At 39.2% G+C, this 19224-nt stretch overlaps 1 protein-coding gene across 4 annotated transcripts in view; it reads left to right on the plus strand.

Annotated features, from left to right (window-relative positions):
* The window catches only part of PDE4D (phosphodiesterase 4D), a 1110805-nt gene that overhangs the window by 944482 nt on the left and 147099 nt on the right, over positions 1-19224 (plus strand). For all 4 annotated transcript variants that reach the window (XM_081131077.1, XM_081131078.1, XM_081131080.1 and 1 more), the window contains 3 exons: positions 2823-2859; positions 10488-10561; positions 14837-14886. In XM_081131077.1, the coding sequence (XP_080987203.1) occupies positions 2823-2859; positions 10488-10561; positions 14837-14886 (161 nt within the window). The remainder of the gene's footprint in view (positions 1-2822; positions 2860-10487; positions 10562-14836; positions 14887-19224) is intronic.

Below are 19224 nucleotides of genomic sequence, written 5' to 3' on the forward strand. Positions count from 1 at the left end.
CTCGCCGCCGAAGCCCTAGAAATCATTTTACTGCTACTAAAATGAGACAGTCAAGATACTTGGCAAATCAATTTCTGGGTAATTCACATTCTTCTTGCTAAGTGTAGAGAAGCAACCCCCCTCAAAAACTGGGGCTGGAGAAGGTGACTCTCAGCCCATGGAAACCAGGGCAGGTGACTAACTTCCTTCTACACCGTGGGGCTAGAGACCAGCATGGCCCTGGCTCTGCTGTGACTGTTACTGGAGTACCAGTCTCCTCATCACATACATACACACACACATACATACATATACACACATACATACACACGTGCACATATATACACACATACACACAATGTCAAAACAAGCTTTTTGTATGATCCTGCCCACCAGCCTTCACTCTCCCCCCAAATGCCCCCCATAAATACTCCAATTCTTTAAAAAAGCAATTTTTTCCTAAAGCATACCCCAGTTGCTTTTTTGTTAAAGTTTGTGTTGCTGTGTTTGTTTGTTTTCATTTAAATGAAAGACAGTATTTCATAATCCTCTCCAGAAAAGTCATGTCACCAGAAGGTACAATTTCAGGTATCCAGCAATGGCCACTGTGCAAATTTGAATCTAGCGTCTCACCAGTTTATAGGAATTCCTAACAGTCTCTTCCCATTTTAGGAACAGCAATATTCTTGTGTGGTATTATAATCCCTTCTAATGCTTCAGTTAGCTAGGCTTCCTCTTTAAAAAATGTTCCTTCTTAGGAAAGTGGTTTAAGTGCGGTGTTTCAGAATCATTTCCTGTCTCATGGGTTTTTTGGTACATTTACTCAATTCATTAAAACTCACGCATACTTTAAGCCAAATTGTATATAACAAAGAATGATCTTCTTTGAATCTTAACTACCAGATCTGATTTCTTCTTATTATAAGCAAATTATAGGATACAGTTAAAATATGTTTATATCATACTCCTTTTCTTCCACACACAAAATAATATATATTTTACATGCATTATTGTATTTGTGACAGTGGGTATGATAAGATATCTTAATATTGAGGTACAGACTCAGACAAAGATTTTAAAATTACATATTCAATATATATTCAAAGATAATGCAAGTATTATGTAATTTTGAAAAGAGAAGGATATGGTATATGACCTGTCCTTATTGAGAACATTTGCCACCAAAATGCTGGAAATAATTGCACTATTACTAAGAAGAGACGATCGAGATATTTGGCAAAAATAATTTCTGGGTTTTTCAACCAGAAACCATTTTTGGAAAAAAGTAAAATACCTTCTTTACTATAATTATAACTGTCTCTCTTTGTGCTTTGACAGAGAAAGAAAGCAAGACTGGTAAATTATTTTAAATATTATGTACTCTAAACACATCTTCTGTAGTGCTTAGGAATGAAATGCCACCAAAGAAAGAATTAAGTGTTTTAACAAACATTCACACCCTTTTGGGCTTAGAGTGATTCAAATCCAGTGTAATTCATGTAAAAAATTAGAAGACTTATTTTCAGAGATTAATTTCCAGGATGATGTGCCTTGGTTGAGATAACTTAATTCTTAGAAAATAAACTTTGCAGTCAGGCAATTATAAAGAATAAAATGGAAGAGAACACTGTACCTTGGGAAAATATCTAGATTTCATATTACTTTAATTTTGGCTGTCTGAATAATCTCAACAAAGAACAGGAGCCCCTGAAAAATGTTAATTCTGAAACTAAGGAGGTGCAAAAAAGCACAGGTTTCCTTTCAGTTGTGTCCCAACCCTTTTCTGCTTTTTATGTTCCCACACTCTGAGTTTCAAGATCTCTGTGTAATTTGATGACCGTAACAACTAGTCCAATTATTGGTAATGACCCGTTTACTAACGTCACGCATATGCTGCAGCTCACTTCCTGAGTGTCGTTTTAGGTCACTTAGGTCCCTTTCAGAGTTGCTCGGGAGCGACAGAACGGTTCAGCTGCGGGGTCCTAAGTGAGGGTCATGTCCAGTTTTCTGCGTGGAATAACTGCCTTCGCTTTTGGTTAAAGAGCTCCCGCCAGCTTGATCAAGAGCTGTCCCGTGCAGATTTTGGAAATCTCTCCACAAGTGATTCTTGCTGAAAAATACCACGCAAGAACCCAGGCCCCGCTTTCACACTTGCCTCCGAGTGGACTGTTGCACAACTTTCCTTGCCTCTCCCTGTCCCTGAGGCGCGTCACGCTGACACCTTGCTCGTGCATCCCTGGGCACGGGCACAGTGTAGCTGAGGTTGCTGCAGCAACAGCACACACGGGGTGACATTCCCCCCTAATTACGGCGGCTGGGACGTGAGTCACTTGAAGAGTTGCGCTGGGTTTTTCTTAGTGTATGATGCAGTCCCGTGTCCTCTACAGTCCCCAGCCTGTCCAAGACTCTCCCACGATGATGCAGAACACTCGCTGCTCATCACCTTCAAGTGTTAGGTGGTGCAGGGCCTGTCACCAAAGCCACTGCGGTCGCTTGCTCCTTGCACAGCACCCTTTCCTGAAACCTACAGCGAGGCCCAGCGTCAGGCTCAGGCCCGCTGCTTGACTCTTTCTCCTGGTGCATAGTCTCTGTGCTTAATCAGCAAGTGACCTTGGCTGATGATCTAGAAGCCCCGCTTTTTACCGGGGAGCTGGACAGTGGTTAACATCCCCGAAGACATGTTTCCACCCCTGTGGCTGGGAAGAACATGTGCTGAAGAGTAAAGGTGGAATGACTGTAATTCTCTGGGAATTTGTGGATGTGGACCTCACCACTTAATATTGATCAACAGCGGCCGTAGAGTTATCCGTAACCTCTAACCCTGGGTTTGGTTTCTTTTTCAGACATGGAGATGACTTGATTGTGACTCCATTTGCTCAGGTAAGCACAGTTGGGTACATGGGCAGGTTTCTTATTTGAAAGTTTAATTTGGGGGATTAGTTCTGGTTCTTAATTTAGTCTTCAATCAAACACAAGTACAAATGCAAATTCTGTGGTTCATTCAAGCAATTCAGAAGCAATTCTAGAAAATGTGGCCTTGGCCATATTGGTCTGTTTCTTATAAGCTCTAGACCTGAAGAGTTTCTTTGTTCCAAATTGCAAATTACCTAAGTGACATTTAAATGGGACCATACTTTCTTAACTGACATAGCACTAGAAGCAGAAGGCTATTTCATGGATTAAATTACATTTAGTATAATTAGGTGCATGATCAGTGCTTGAAATTGAATATTCCAATTCAGCCTCATGCTTTATGTACTCCTTCCTTTTTTAACATGTCATTTGTACAAAGATTTAACCAAGTGATGTATTTGTGTTTATTTGTTCCTTTTAGGTATATACACCATGAGAATACTTTAACTATATGACATAAATACTAGAAGGTGATAAAATGATCTAAAGCATTTTGAAATATATATAAAATGGTTGATGACCAGAATTCTAGCTACACATTAAGATCACCTAGAAAGCTTTTATTGTAGGCTGCATGCCAGATCAATTGAATTAAAAAATCTGGGCCCAGTATTTCTCCAGGAAAAGTTGAGATCCTCTGGTGTAGACAGACTTCGAAAAGACTGGAATAAAACTGATTTGGAGCATGAGACAGGTTTCAAGCCAACACTGACTGTTAATAAGAAATGTTAAATATTGGAATAGGAGTGGTCCAGAAAGGTTATAAAAAAAATAATAAAAAAATGTCAGATTAGCTCTAGTGCCTTGGGCAACTAATTTAACTTCTCTAGGCTTCTTTTTTCCAGTTGGTAAAATTGGAGGGCTAGGCTGTATAAAGATAGGCTCCAGCTCAAACCCCATCTCCTCCTCTTACTAAATGAATGGCCTTGGGCCAGTCACTGAAATTTTCCAAGCTGAGTTTCCTCCTAAATGACATTTCCAAGAGTACCCACCTCATAAGGTTGGTAAGAGATTGAAATAATACCAGGCTTGTAAAATACTCAACACAATATCTATAAAGTAAATTACTTAATGAATTTTTAGTGTTATCGGTAAGGGCTTTTTCACTTCTAAAATGTCATAATAGGCAATCTTTTTAAAAATGTGCAATAGCAATGTTTGGATAGTAGAATTATGTATAATTCTTTCACTTTTTCAAGTTTTCTGAAAATTTTTAATTGCTATAACTTAAACCATTTAATGAATCCTTAAATAACACAACTGTATAACAGTGATTTTTTTATTAATGAAGGCAATTAAAAGTGCAATTAAACCACCATCCCTTTCAGATGGTTCATGTCTTGTTTGCTTAAGGTTTTGCTGGAGTTCATGAATTATTTCTAGTAACTATATTGCTATATTCAAAAAAAATTATACTCACATGTTTTAATCTACTTTGTGATAGCAAAATCATTTAAAGCTAAGGATGTTTAGTTGCTTACTAGTGAGAACCCATAATTTTATTTCTAAGAACTGAGAAAACTGAGTAAAAAGATAAAATCAGGCAAAATAGTATAAATAACCAAATGTAGACACAGTCATCCCGACCTGAGCTTGTTCAGGGAGCTATTCTTGCTTCTAACCAAAAGCTCTAGGTATTGTAATAAGAAAAATATATCTAAATATGAGGTAAAAAATGAAAAATATTCTATGTATGATGCCTTATTACTTAAAGTAGTGTTTATTATTTTCTAATAAATAGATTAATAAATTCGACTTGGTCCTTATTGTCAGTGGTCTTAAATTCTAAGGAAATCTACCCATTTACATAATCAGACATTTTCTATAGTGTCCCTATACTGTCTAAAAAACGAATAGAATTTCAGTACACTGAGAAATATATATATGTGTAAAATATCACTTAATCTGTGCTAGTAAACTGTTTAAATAAATATGTGTGCCCAATACCCTCAAAAATTATAGCTTTAAAGATGAACCGCCTCTATGTAATATGTAGGCATATCTCATGCCTGAAGACTGTGTTTAGAAGAGTTTGCTTATGATTAGCTAATGACTCATATCACCTTGAAGGAGGTGCTCATTACCCCAGGGACTGCAGATTCTTTCTAAGTGGCTTCATCACAGTTTTTACAAATGGCATTTTCTAGGGTTTGTGATCTAGAAAGCTCTAGTACAATTATTTTTTAAAAAAGCATGTTAAATGACCAAACAATTTCACCACTGATAGAGCATCTTTGAGAAACCAGATAAGAAAGAAGCCTAGCTAGCAGCGGTCTTCTCTGAAGCCCTATTGGGCACAGCTACCTTATTTTGTTGACCTGACCAATAACTCTTCAAATTTTCAATACAAGATAGAATAGTCACCATTGAATGCTGAATATTATAATGCTTAAAATATAAGATGTTTATGTCACTTGAGATGACACCATTTAGTATTCAGCCTAATATACCATAGATGCTTTTGCCAATGGACAGAAGACAGTTGATGTCAGACACATCACTCAGAGACACATTCAAATAGGCTGAAGAATTCCTCCCTTTCCCCAGCATGCTTTGGGGTTTGGAATGTCACACTAAATTCTTCTGGTGAAAGGGCTATACTACCTTCAAAATACATACATACATACATACATACATACATATATATATATATATATATATATATATATATATATTTTTTTTTTTTTTGCATAAAAAGTTTTGCAAAAGGAAGAAAATAAAATTTCCCATAATTCCAAACCCCAAAATAACTAGTATTTACATTTCACTTTGTATCCCTCTAGGCTTATTTTTCTGTGCATATTTTCTTTACCATAATTCTTAAAAATGAGCCTCCCGCTGTCTAAAGTGGACAAAGGTCTTCTCCTAAACCCATCTCATCTTCTGCCTCCTCTTCAGAACTCATTTCTATTTTGCCTGAGTGCATCTCCAAAACATGAAAGGACCCCTCCATTTTTTCTCCATTCGTGGTTTCCTGTGACCCTAAGAGAATAAACCCCTAAATTATAAGAGAATTCAGGAAGTCCTAAAAGGATATATTCCACTTTCATGTACAGCGCTGAAACCTAAATCATCCTGGGCGGACAGAATCTGCAGAAAGGATCCTACAGTATACCCTTCCCATGTCCACAACACTGTCAGGGGTAGAAATTCTTGCTGATGTGTTTAACCTAAACTCTCTTCCACTTTTAATTTCTTATGTTTTACCCTTTAGGCCCAGATTCCTCTTGATCTCCAAAAAAAGTGATAGCTTTAAACGTTTGATTTATTTCCACTCTGAAATATTCTCCTGTGTTCGTGTTAAAATCGTTCGGCGTGGGCATTTCCTTAGGCCTGAGGCTAGGTGTCAGCCCATGTCATGCCCTGGAAACTGGCCTTCTCCCCGGAGGGCAGCAGCGGTTTACCCAGAGTTCTTGCTCAGGGGACCGAGGAACAGCAAGGAGCCACACGCTGATGACATGTAGGAAACCCTGCCTTGTGGTCAGCTGCCTCTGGACCCGCCAGTCCCGTTATTTGTTAGGACTACCTTGTAAAATAAGTCAACTAGAATTCTCATCTGGAAGTATAGAGTGTTAAAAGATTTGGTATCTTTGATCAAGGAAAAGAGAGAAAATACCCAAATATAATCTTGGGTCCCTGGACAGACCCTCATGTCATTCAGACTGAGGAGACACGCCTGATTTAAAAGTCCAGGGTAGGAACAACTGAGTCATTTTACCTTTCCTCTGACCAAATCCAGCAGCTGGGATAATATTATTTAAAATGTGGTGGTTCACACTGGAGAACATTACTGTTCCGCTGGTAGCGAACATGGCCAGTGTTTTCCTAGGGCTCCTGCGCGCCCCGCCTATTGCACTGTCGCGGCCTCATCACAGCCCCGCCTCACTGAATCCACCAGGCTGTCCCTGCCAGGCCATGAGAGAAGATGATTATCACCTTCCATTTGCTTCTCTCTGTTGGTTTTTCTTTATCCTTCATTAAAAATAATCACAACTAGCATCTTCTAGGAATCTATAAATCAATATTTGTTGACATACAGAAACAGCAATTTCGTATGGTTTAACCAAAACATAACTTGGAAAGAGGTTTTCTCTTTTCTATCAGTATGACCTTTCTAGCTTGTAAATAATCATAACTCGATTCCAGTTTTTTCCTGGAGGTAAAAATCAAGGCAAGGTATTCTTTTTCCCTCCCACTTCCTCCAAGGCCCGTGGCAACACATGGTCTGTGTTTAAGCGACATCTAGTGGCCTAAAGAAGTATTTGGAATGAAAACCACAATCCTCAAAATCATTTCTTTGTTATTTTTTTAGGCAAGGATTTTTTAAACATTATTTGCCGCATCTTTTTTTAAAAAAAGAAATTTCTTTGAATATTTTTAAGTATACATTTCTTTTAGGCTATTATGTTTAGTTGTTTAACTTTTTAATGAAGCCACATTTCCTGCTGTTTTCAGTGAATCTTATTGATTAGTAAGTGTTCAGAAGTACCTAAGAAAACCTGAGATTAACGTGTGTAAAGAACATCTAAACCCTTTCAAGGGCTAGCACATGATCCATCTTTATATAAAAGTTTCCCATAACACTATTATAATTTATTTCCCAAAGTGTACATATTTCTCATAATTCCCAGTATATTTTTGACCTTGACTTACTACACTTTTGCTTGGGGGGGCAGAAGAGAAAGAAATGACCTTAGCTCTTAACCGTTAAACTGTGTGAGAGACAACCTTAGGGACCCGTTTGGTTAGCAAGCATTAAGCAGTAAAGAGAATTACAGGAGCGTGAAAGCTCTAACAACGGTTCTTAAAGGGTTGAATTCAAGGGGAACGAGACCTGTCCCAGAGCAGAAGCAAAAAATAATTGGACCCTAGCTCAGTGGCTGGAGTAAAAGTGTTTCCTGTTGTCGCCCACAGCCTAAGGTAGCCCCGGAGTCGCTCTTTGGTCCTGCAGTGCAAACGAGAGCATAAAACACTGGCACTGCATTTGTGATGGGGATACCTGGGGCCAGTCAACTAGGCCTAGGGCAATGCCCCCTTATAAGATTTGTCTGGAACTTTTATTTACTCTTCTGCCAGTATCATTTGTCACAGTGCAGAAGGTAAGAATTAATAATATAAAATTTATAAAATATTATTTGTCCTACCACAAAAACAATGATCGAATACTTGCACCCATAGGGAATGATGTGTGCAAGTACAAGGTTTCCTGCAGCAATATTTGCAAAGGGAAAATTTGGGAAACAACCTAAAAGTCAATTAGTCGAGGGGACGGGACAGGCAGCTGAATGGAGGGGGGATTGAGAGGGAAATTTCATTTTTCACTTTTTATTTTGAAATATACATATGAGAGAATATAGCTAGTGATTATCTAAAACGTAAAAAATAATACCAAAAATCAACAGTTTAAAAAATAGTGCCAATAGTTTTAATGCCCTGGAGTATTCCTCCCCAATTTCATCTTCCTGCCTCCTCTCAGAAATAACAATAATTTTGAATTTTGTTTTTGTTAAGGGGGAGACATTTTACTTTTTACCTTTCTCTGTTTAAATTCTGCATCACATGAAGATATAAATTATACAAAAATAAAAATTTTAATTTAAAACCAAAACAAACATAATTTAGTATCTTTATTATAACAGAGTCAAAAACCTTTTTACAGAATACCAATTGTAATATATCTTTTATGAACTAATGTTTCCTTGCAAATGACATAGAATATGAATTACCTGCAGTACAATTTCTGTTTACCCAGCTGTCAGATGTAGTGCACTTACTATAATTTATTAGAATAAAATTCCCAGAATTCTGAGGTTAAAATTTTGCCTAGAAAAAGGATCGATTAAAGAGTGCAATAATCTTATTTAAAATGCTTTATTAATGTGTTTGATACTCAATTCTTAAAGCATAAATTAAGCCTGAATGATTTAATGACAGTGGATTATTTATTAGATTTATTTCTGCATCACTCAAGATTTCCTGCCTAATAAAAGACACTGTGGTCTGATGTCAGCAGTTGGCTATTTGAATACACCGTCATAGGCAGCGTGACCTTTCAGCGCTGTGAGTTGTTTGTATGTGATAATGGGCCAGGTTTTTCCAGTGACTGAGTTAATCGTGGTTGGCACCTTAGGAAGCACCATTAACTCCTTCAGGAGACAGTGCTGGAGGTCACTGTCCCAGGGCATAAACAGCACACCAGTGGCTTACATGAATTAATGCCAATTTCAAAAAAAAAAACACAAAACATCTCAGGCATTCTTTTTAGAATTTCTTAGAAGATATTTAGACTGACTTTTGTTTAGGTCAGTGCCAGATGAAAACAAAATCTGAAAACAGTTCTGGAAACCTTGGAGCAGTTATAAATTTGGCCTCCTTTACATTAGCAATGATGGCCATTCGTAATTCCCTGTGCTCAGACCAAATCATTAATCAAATGGCATGTTGCTATAATGAGCTAATATTCACTGAGCGCTTTCTCTTGGCCAGACATTATTCTTGGCACCTAACTTGTCATTTCATATCATCTTCACAACAACACTTAAAGGCAGATATTACTATCCCAGTTTATAGATGAGGACACTGAGCTACACAGAAATTCTGTAACTTGTCTAAATTCAAACATTGGAAACATAACAGATCCAGGCAATCTGAGTTGCTATGTAGTACTTAATAGAACATTTGTAATCTGTGTTTTAGATAATTTAACATTCTGGTTGTCACCCAGATTACCTAAAATCTCACCTAATACAGGTTTCACCCTGGGGAAAACTTGCCCATTCTAGAAGAAAGTAAGAAGGGTAAAGCTCTTGTAACTTTTCTAAGTCTCACTTCCAATTCTTTTGCCACTTTCTAGTTTCACTGAGTTAGAAAAAGGAGGGGCTGTCAGAGATAGTGGGACCTATTGGTCCTGCCTTCTAAATGTGGATGTGTTGGGTCATTTGTTAAACGAATTTGTATTGAGTATCTTCTGTGGGCCAGGCACTGTGCACGTACAGGGTGGTCCGATTTTATGTGAGAAATGCCTCCCTGAGAACCTTATAATTCGTGATTCAAATAACCTTAACAAAGAAAATAATTTCTGTTTACTAGCTAGACTAGCCATGTAGCAGAGGTGAAAAAAAATTTTTAAATTTACTTAGCTTGTTGACTGTGAAATTGTGACATTCTTGGTGATTTTTGAAGAGCATTTGAGGGTAGTTTGTTTTAAATTTACCTCTAAAGTGGACTTTAGTAATATTTTCTGTTACACTGTTTCAAACTTGCATAAAAATGCAACAATACTATATGCATATTGCTCTAGATGTTGTTTTGGTGGCTGAGGAATCCATGCTGTGGAAACTGCTGCTAAGGTCAGCATATTCACAGACCCTGAGGAGAAATAGCTGGAAAATCCTTGCAGCCTGGCCTCTAGATTTCAAACAGATGCATGTAAACTTCACTAAGTCCTGGGAGATTCTTTAGTGTATGTGAAACTGAGTTGCAAGCAAATTCAAGTTTTCACTTAACAAACCATTTTTTAAAATCACCAAACCATTTTAAATTGCATTAAAGATGGCCCTACTTCAAGAAGTTTAAAGGATCCTTTTTTGTCCTAGGTCTTGGCCAGCCTGCGAACTGTACGAAACAACTTTGCTGCATTAACTAATTTGCAAGATCGAGCACCTAGCAAGTAAGTGATCCTTTGTTTCCCTTCGTTCACGCTGAGCTTTATACAGTGCTTTCTCAATTTCATTGAACTCAAGGCAATATATTAGATTTCTCTGAGCCCTTGCCTTGTTGTCTAACCATTTACACTAAGTCATCTGATGTCCTGTTAATTTTCTATAAATACTTTGCAGTGATGGTTCTAATATCAGAACTGAAGCAATATGACAAATAAATATGGTGATTCCATCTGTCAGAAATCACCTGGCAAAATCAGTGCTCTGCCCAGTTATTTACACTCAGGGTAACTTTATAGTTTTGGCTTACTTCATAAATTAACCATGGACAAATAATCTCATCAAGCCTAATGTCAATCCAAAGTCATCCTCTTCATTCTAAGTCAGTGACTACTTAGAGAAGCATCATAGCACAGCAAACATCTTTGATTTTCCTAACTGTTACCCACCCTCAGATCAGCAGCATCATGGAGCTATTAATAAAATTATAATTTATGTGGTAGCAGAGGAAGCATTTGAAAGAAGGAAAGCTGAGACAGGGGAATGGTTGTATTTGGGGAGGTCTAATAACTGTGAAATATCTAAAAAGAGAAAATTAATTTTCTATGATTAAGTGGAAAACTGATTAGTAATTCAAATGCTCATTATTTTGACAATCTATTATTAATAAGAAAATGTTATCATTAAAATATCAACTCATTAATTTCCAGGAGGAAAAAAAACCATTTATCTAAATCAATATTAAGAGGACAATGAGTAGAAATTTATTTGGAATTATAACTTATCTAAGTGTATAAAATTTCAAAGTAGTTATTACTGCTTAAAGAACACAAAAAATCTGAACTTTTCATCCCATAATGATATAATTGACCTCCCAAATTCACATTTTCCATGGTTTAAAGAAAAGCTCTGGTTATTGTGCACCTACTTCCTGTGCTATAAAAAGATTTCTTAGAAATCGGTATAAATGCCTGGATCCAAATAATTGAATGAACGCAGAAGCTTCTGTTGATTGTCATGTTTTCTAGGTAATGAGTTTGTGCAGCCTGTTCCCTCAGCCGGCACATTTTTCTTGCTTTCTTTGCCCCTCCTCACTCCCTGGGCTCACTATAATTCATTCTGTAGCTCACAGCTTCATTACAGTTTCTTTCGGGGCGTCATCTCTGCCTAGTACCCCAGCATACACCCACACCCACAGCCCGAGCCTGGGGGTTTGCCTTTGCACCCCTGTCTGACTGTGTCCTGTGCCTGCTCCTGTCTTAGCACATGTGTCTCCACGCTCAAGCTACCTGTTCGCTTGTCTACACGGAGTGTTCTTGAGAGTGTCAGTCCCCGCTTAGCAGGGGTGTACTGGTTCTCAATGGCATCCCCTGTGCCTGGCATGGTACCCGAGGCAGAGTGATCACTCTGCATGAGCTCGTCGTCTGGAAGGGTGAGGTGGTGACCGGGTACACAGGACCTGAAGTGCTCGGAGGTATTTGCTCATTGCCACACGTCTTCTGCGCTCCATGGCCACACTCTATCATGCTGGCTCCAAGGGACCCTTGGGACTTTTGGCATTCTCAGTCACCTCCTCTTTGGAAAGTCTGAGCCCTGCAAGAGGAATGGAATTACTGGTATCACTCCCAAACTTTTTTAGTCTTAAATTTTATCCAGGAAATAAGAGGTATTGTGTTAACTGGCAAACGAGAAACTTTCTAATTCCTTTTTCACTTCCTTTAGACATTGTCACTTGGAAACCAGCATCTAAACCTGTGGGAGGCAAACAGTTGTTCAGACAGGTATGAAGGCATCAGATAGGCCTTCTGTCTCTAAAGAGATGACCTGAGTTCCATTCTATGCAAGACGGAAGTTTTCAGCTGCTTTACAGTGACAGAACAGATTAAAATGGAAAAGAGCAGCCAGAGGAAGATAGAAAATCATAGTTCATGCCTGATCTTGACTTCCAGAACACTGCCCAGGATGGCATCTAACCAAACAATACTATCCGATAGACTCAAAATAAAGGCCTTTGTGGCCTCTCTTTGGTCAATGCAGATTTGTATCTCTTTTACTGATTCAAACCCAATCAGCCTCCTCAGGCATCAGAATAGTAGGACTCACTACACACAGCAAGCTCTGTTCCGTTCAGTGATAGCAAAGTGGATATAACTCTGTCTCATCCCATGATGACCCTGAGGGAGCCAGAGTTCCCCAGCTGGGCCCTCACAGAGCCACCAAAATACCTCCACGCTCACCCTGGAATTCTGTGGAAGGCACGTGCTACCTTCACAGCCCACCTTTCTGTTTGCTACAAAAAAGGAATCTAGGAAGCATGCGGCCCTGGCGCCTGTGGATGCTCAGGTGCACATGCTGACTCTTATTAACCCCCCACCAGTTCCTGTCACCTTGCTCTTTCTTGCCCTTAAGATCTTTCCTTCCAAAAGTGAGGTCTCGCTTATTTTTTATTAATCAATTTATCACTGTAACCATGGATCAAACAATTAACATTTTCTGCTTGCTGTTACTTGTTGAAATACCCAGTTCCCAAGCACCATTTATTGGCCTGATGTTAAGAGAACAAATAAGTCAACGATTGGGTTTTCCTAAACTATAGGGGAGTTTCAGAATATTCCTCTGATACCCTTCCCGGACCAAAGCAATGCTTTCTAAATTTTCACAGAGCAAGGATTAAAAAGGAGTAACCAATATATAAAATATTTGAGTAATAAGCTTCCAATGAGAGGATAACTGTACATAGACCAGAACTATTTCAGAATAGCAGTTTAAAACATTCACTTTTCTGTATTAATAAGCATTAATCAAGTTTTAAGTTCTTTTTATTTTATAACAAAAACTAAAAGTGAATTTTGGTTCATTTTCAATCAAACACAAAATTTCAGTCCCCAAATGACATCAGTAAACTGTGGAACCAAGGTATGAGAATTTTAAAACTCTGAGACTGGCTTCCCTGAGTATCTTCCAGCCCTGCTTAGAGATTTGTCATCTCCCGGAGCAGATTTGAGCAGGGCTCTGCAGGAGCCTGCCATCTGCACAGATGTGTGGCTGTTCATCCAGATTCCACATAAGCATCCGAAAAATAAGGCAGCAGACAGAGCGCAGGCTCTGGGATCACATCACTTCAGTTCACATCTCAGCTCTTTCTCTGAACAAGTCTTTCAACTTCCCAAAGCTTTGTTTTCCTCATTGGTAAAATGGGAGCAATGAACCTAACTGCCTTAAGGTCTGATGTCCTCACCAGCAGGTAATTCATCCAAAGTGCTTGTTTAGCGCAGTGCCTGACACACATTAAGTGCTATTTAAGTGTTAGCCGCTAACATGAGTACAAAAAAAATCCCCAAAAACCTAAACCAAAAATTTTCAAACATTCTTGCATGTATTTTTTTTTTTATTTTTTTAGTTTAAAGATCACTGTATTTTGGAAGCTTCAATTTTATGTAACAACTTTATAAAGTTATATTTCAAAAAATGTTAGTGAACATTCCATAATGATATTCTTTTCAACACAATTTATTAAGCACTGATTGAATACTGGATACGTGGTCCCAGGCTCTGTAGGGAACACAGGTTAATTATATAGCATGGTTTTTTACCTCAAGTGGTTCATAATCATCTTGTGGAACTTGGCAAATTTCTGAAAAATTAGAGAATGCAAGATAGAATCTATTGAAGTACCTTTAACTTATAGTATTTCTAAAGTTTCGATAGCATCTATTTGCACAAATCATTAATATCACTCTCTAACAAACATCAGAGATGTTTCCCAATATAAGAAAATAGAAAGGGAAAAGTTTAAATAGGTTCACTAATGTAATATAGCTTGCAAGGAGTCATTGACTTCTGATGATGTACAGGCAATCATAAAAATTAATGCCAAAAATAAAAGCTTTTTAACACTGTATTGGGGAAACCAGCTGTAGATTGACTTTTTCAAATTCAGAAAGTCTGAGTTTGCTCGGTCAGCCCCGGCTTCATTGAATATAGTCAGTCGATAAGAACTTCCTCTTCTCTCATGTTCCTGTGACATTTACATCAGCTCCATTTACCCCAAAGTCTGTAAGTATGAGATTTAACTATTTTCTTTTTGGACATGTGTGATCTCAGGTTTAGGTCGAAGGGCACCTGGGCACTTGACTGGCTCATCTGAAGAGGAATCTCTATTTGCATGCCCGAACTTAAAAATAATCCTTTAAGTTAAAATGGCATATCTGAAATGACTCAGAGAGTCCTCATATCCACAAGCACCCCATATTTACTGCTTTGTATTTCTCTCTCTTTGTCAGAAGATCACCCATGTGCAATCAACCGTCCATCAACAAAGCCACCATAACAGGTAAGAAAGATTTGGAAGCTTATTCTTCTTATATCTGGGAAGAAACCATATCTTCCAAGATTCAACATAATACTAACACCAATTTTATACTGCAGTTGTAAAATTTTAAAGAAATTAATCCTCTATATCATTATTTCTCTCATTGATCTCATGAGTTGTCCATTTAAACTCTTAATTGGAAAATCATTACTGATATACCATTTTTTAACTGTTTAAATGTGTGTTATGCTAAGTTTAACATTGCTCTGGGTGTTTGTATTTTGCGAGAGAGCATTACCTTCAAGAGGCTGACCATGTTGTTTCCAGTTTTACGTTATCAGCATGAGGTTAACATATGGTAGCTCGGTTTAAGGAAAGCGAAGGCACAAAGGAAAAGTCCCTCCTTGGTTAATCACTGTCCCAGCTGGGGGTAGGAAGGGACACCCATCCAGCAGTCCTGACTTGGACCCAGAGAGTTGAAAATAAATTCCCTTTGGGAGGGGAAAAGAAGCAGTTACGCAATACAGGAAAGTTCAGTGGGCTCGAGAAGTGATGTTGGGGAAGAAAAGTGGAAGGAAGGATGAGGTCCGGACGTAAAGGGCAGAAAAAAAAATTATCCTGATTCCTGTTAGTCTATTTTAGACATGGGACTTGACCTCAACTGAACCAGAAACAAAACAAATGATCTCATTTTACTGAACCTGAAATCAAATTGAATGCATTTAATCATTTCTTGAAACCCCAATTGATTTATTAAAATAATTGCCTGGAAAAGAAAACCTATGTTTTCTAAAATTATTACCAGAAGAAAATTAACATATTATCCAAAATAGACCAATATTTCATTTGATTCAAGTGTCTCCCTTGAACTCCAACTCATTCTATGCTAAGGAGCGGCTTGTTAAGTTATAGTGAGTGTCCGGTCAGCACCTTTCAACCCTGCTCGTTAGTGATTTTTACATCAGAGTTGATTCTAGAACAGTTGTTAAAGTTGTTTTTTCCTGAATGTCTTTTCGAATGAGACTTGTATTCAGTGAATATTAAATTATTGGTTCTCTTTTCCATGTTTATCTTTCAAGATTTTATTGGCGATGATTTTCAATGGTCATTTTCCTAGTATATGTCTGGTTCACCTGTGTTCTTCTTGACATTGGTCAAGAGATGACAATAATTGAAATACCTGTATATTAAAGCTCTTTAAGTAGCAAATTTATTCTTCAGAAGCCCAAATTAAATGTTATTTAGTTGGAACTGAGGTGGGGGTGTAGAGCTAGACCCTTTGTTTCTAGCCTTTACCTGACTATAGTAAGGGATGTGCAGGCCAACTTGTGTGAGCAAGTGCCTGGGGCCTCTAGCGAGAGACACCACTTAGAACCTTGTCCCCAGCCCTGCCCCGGGCACTAGTTCTGGCCTCCATAAAGAGTGGCAAACCCTCCCCCATCCCCGCTATTTTTGGAATAAGCAAGACTCCACCATTGTGGTATAAGCAGAATGCAGTGCTATTTCAGTCCCTGAAACCTTTTGTAGCTTGAGGTCACACATGAGCCAGCCCAACTGGAACACCCTCCCTGAGGGGCAGCTGCAGGTACCATTGGCGACTGTTGTGCCCCACAAGAGGTGGTGGGTGCTCGGTGGTCGGGTCAGCTGTCCACCCGCCCTGGCAGTTGCCTGGCACTGATTAAAGGGAGGGTAGCTGCACTCAGAGGGCACAAACTTGGCCTTGAACACGTGTGAGAGACCTCATGGAAGCTCCAGGAATGTTTACATAGTATGGAGCAATGCCAGAGGGAACTGTGTTACTGACAGCTAGTAACCGTGAATTACTAAAACTGTGAGTTACTAAAATCTGGGAATTAAGGCTAATATGGCCTAATTTGTACCCACAAGCTCCTGGCCTGGGGCCTAGGGACAATGGGGCGACAGAAATATCTTACCTAGGAAGGGAAACTAATTAACTGTCATTAACTGCTTAGTGCAGCTGTGTTCATCACAAAGCACAGCAGGAAGTGAACTGACTGGAGAATGGAAGTGGTTTTCCTTGCCCAAGCATAGGGAACCAAGGTGGGAAGGAGGAGGAATGGGGGTGAGGGGATGAGGGCAATAGCAGGAGAAGGTTCCCCCCTCTGAGCCCATTCTGAAAAAGTGGGCTCTTAAAAACATGATGATGATGATAGTGGTTGAAACTTTGCAGGAAGACTTGAGACGCACGGGAAAGGTGGTGCTTGTGAACTCCCTCCCTTGGCAGCTGACTGCTCAGGTCCTACCTCCAAGTTGATGCCCCTGCTGTTGGAACCCAGCTGTACCTATACAGGAGGCCCTAATGCAGGAGTAAGAGCCTCAACGACGGGGCCAGATTACATGTTCATACTCTAGCTCTGTCACTTACAGATGTTTCTCCTTAAACAATTCATTTAAACTTTCAGAATCCATGCGCAGGTGGTGTGCTCAGTGGCTGAGCATCCACCCATGAACCAGGCGGTCACAGTTCGGTTCCCGGTCAGGGCACATGCCCAGCTATCGGGCTTGTTCCCCAGTAGGGGGCGTGCAGGGATTCTCTCTCATCATGGATGTTTCTATCTCTCTCTCCCTCTCCCTTCCTCTCGCTGAAATCAATAAAAACATATTTTTTAAAAACCCACAAACTTTCAGAATCCTCAAGTCCCTTGTTTTTGAAGTGGGCATAATGGTGGTGATGTTCTCATAGGAGTTCATGAAAATCATTTGTAATGATATATGAAGAACTAAGCACGATACGTGACACAGAGTAAGCACGTGATCATTGTGGGCTCTGCTATTATTAGAATTATCCAATGGAGATGCCAAGTAATTTCCTGAAAGAAACGAGGGTGCTGTTAAAAAGAGGAAATAAATACTGAAGAGCCAAAAATAATCATCGATTACAGTGAGATAAGAGGGTTGGGCTCAGTGCACTATTTATTTTGCTAATATAGTTCTCAGTAAACTGCCCTTTATGATATTAAGGTTCTTGGGGATGCAGGATGGCACCTGATCATTAAGGTATCCCTAGTTATCCAGCTTCTCTGAAGGCACAACATGATTTGACTGCCTGATTATTTGATCCCCACACACTTATTTGATGCCTCCTTTATGCTTAGTTCTATAGAAGGCGCCATGACCTGTGGCTCCTGGTTTACTTACAAATATAGGAATCAAAGGAAGGAGTAATTTGCATTCCTATGGTCTTTATTTAATAGTAACCTAAATGGACTGTGGTCTAATAAGTCACTACCTAATTAGGTTTACTTTAAGGAATACAGAATAATAGAAAGAGAAGGATTGTATATAAGCCTCTCAACTTTCTGAGAAGACATGTAAGTAGGTCCCAGTATGTGAATGAGTTGGGTTTTTAAATTCATGTGATGCTTTATTGAATATCCACACACAGTCATGAATATCCATGCACAGTCATGAATATTCACACATGGTCATGAATATCCGCACACTGGCATTCATCAAAGGCCGCTAAGAACCATCTTATACCTCCGCTCCAGGTATGTGTCCATTTCCCAAGGAGAAAGAATCTGGAGAGTTTGAGGTCCCCTAGAAAGGGCATGTAGATTTATCAGTGGGATAAGGTGGATTTAAGTCTCTGAAGATCAGTGGAAGTTCATTGTAAGACACTGCACAACCCGTTCACTTTGAAAGTCATTGTCATTGCGAGGAGGAGGGCCCAACCCCAGGTTCCCAGGGGAGCTAGACTGAGTGGCCCGTGTCATGGCAGAATCAGTCAGGTAGAACCTCACTGCCCCTACAGCTGCTGCCTACAGAGCCACCAAGGTGCTGGCTTGTCACTAGACGCTCCTACCTGACCACCGAACTCCCACCCCATGCTCTGAACAAACTTCTTAAGCTGCACCTATAGCAGGGCCTGGCCTCTGTCTCTGTATCTGTCATCTCAGCCGTGACCAGACCTAACCACCTCTGGTCCGTCCACCATCCTCACCATGCTGTGTCACCCAACATAAGGAAGGTATTACTGACTTGAAATTGAAAGCAGAGCCAACCTTAGTGTTAGTTTTATAAAAAGGTACATATCTTTTCTCGGGAGTAGCTAGGCATTGTAAGAGGGTGAGCTCTGGGTTCATTAAATCAGTACAGAGAATCCTGGCCTGTCCCCTTGTTGGCCATTTGAATTTGGAGGAGTAATCCTCTGAGCCTCAGTTTTCTCATCTGTAAAATGTAGATAATAACAAAACTGTCTCAGAGGGTTATTATAAGGGTTAAATGAGATGAATCAGCACCAAGACTAGTGTCTGGTGCACAACAGGAACTAAAAAAGAAACTCTAATTCTTGAATAAACCTTTTTTCCTTGAGTGTACTATGACACTTCCATCTGT

This window comes from Miniopterus schreibersii (assembly GCF_964146895.1).
Source record: "Miniopterus schreibersii genome assembly, chromosome: 3".
Classification (NCBI taxonomy): Eukaryota; Metazoa; Chordata; class Mammalia; order Chiroptera; family Miniopteridae; genus Miniopterus; species Miniopterus schreibersii.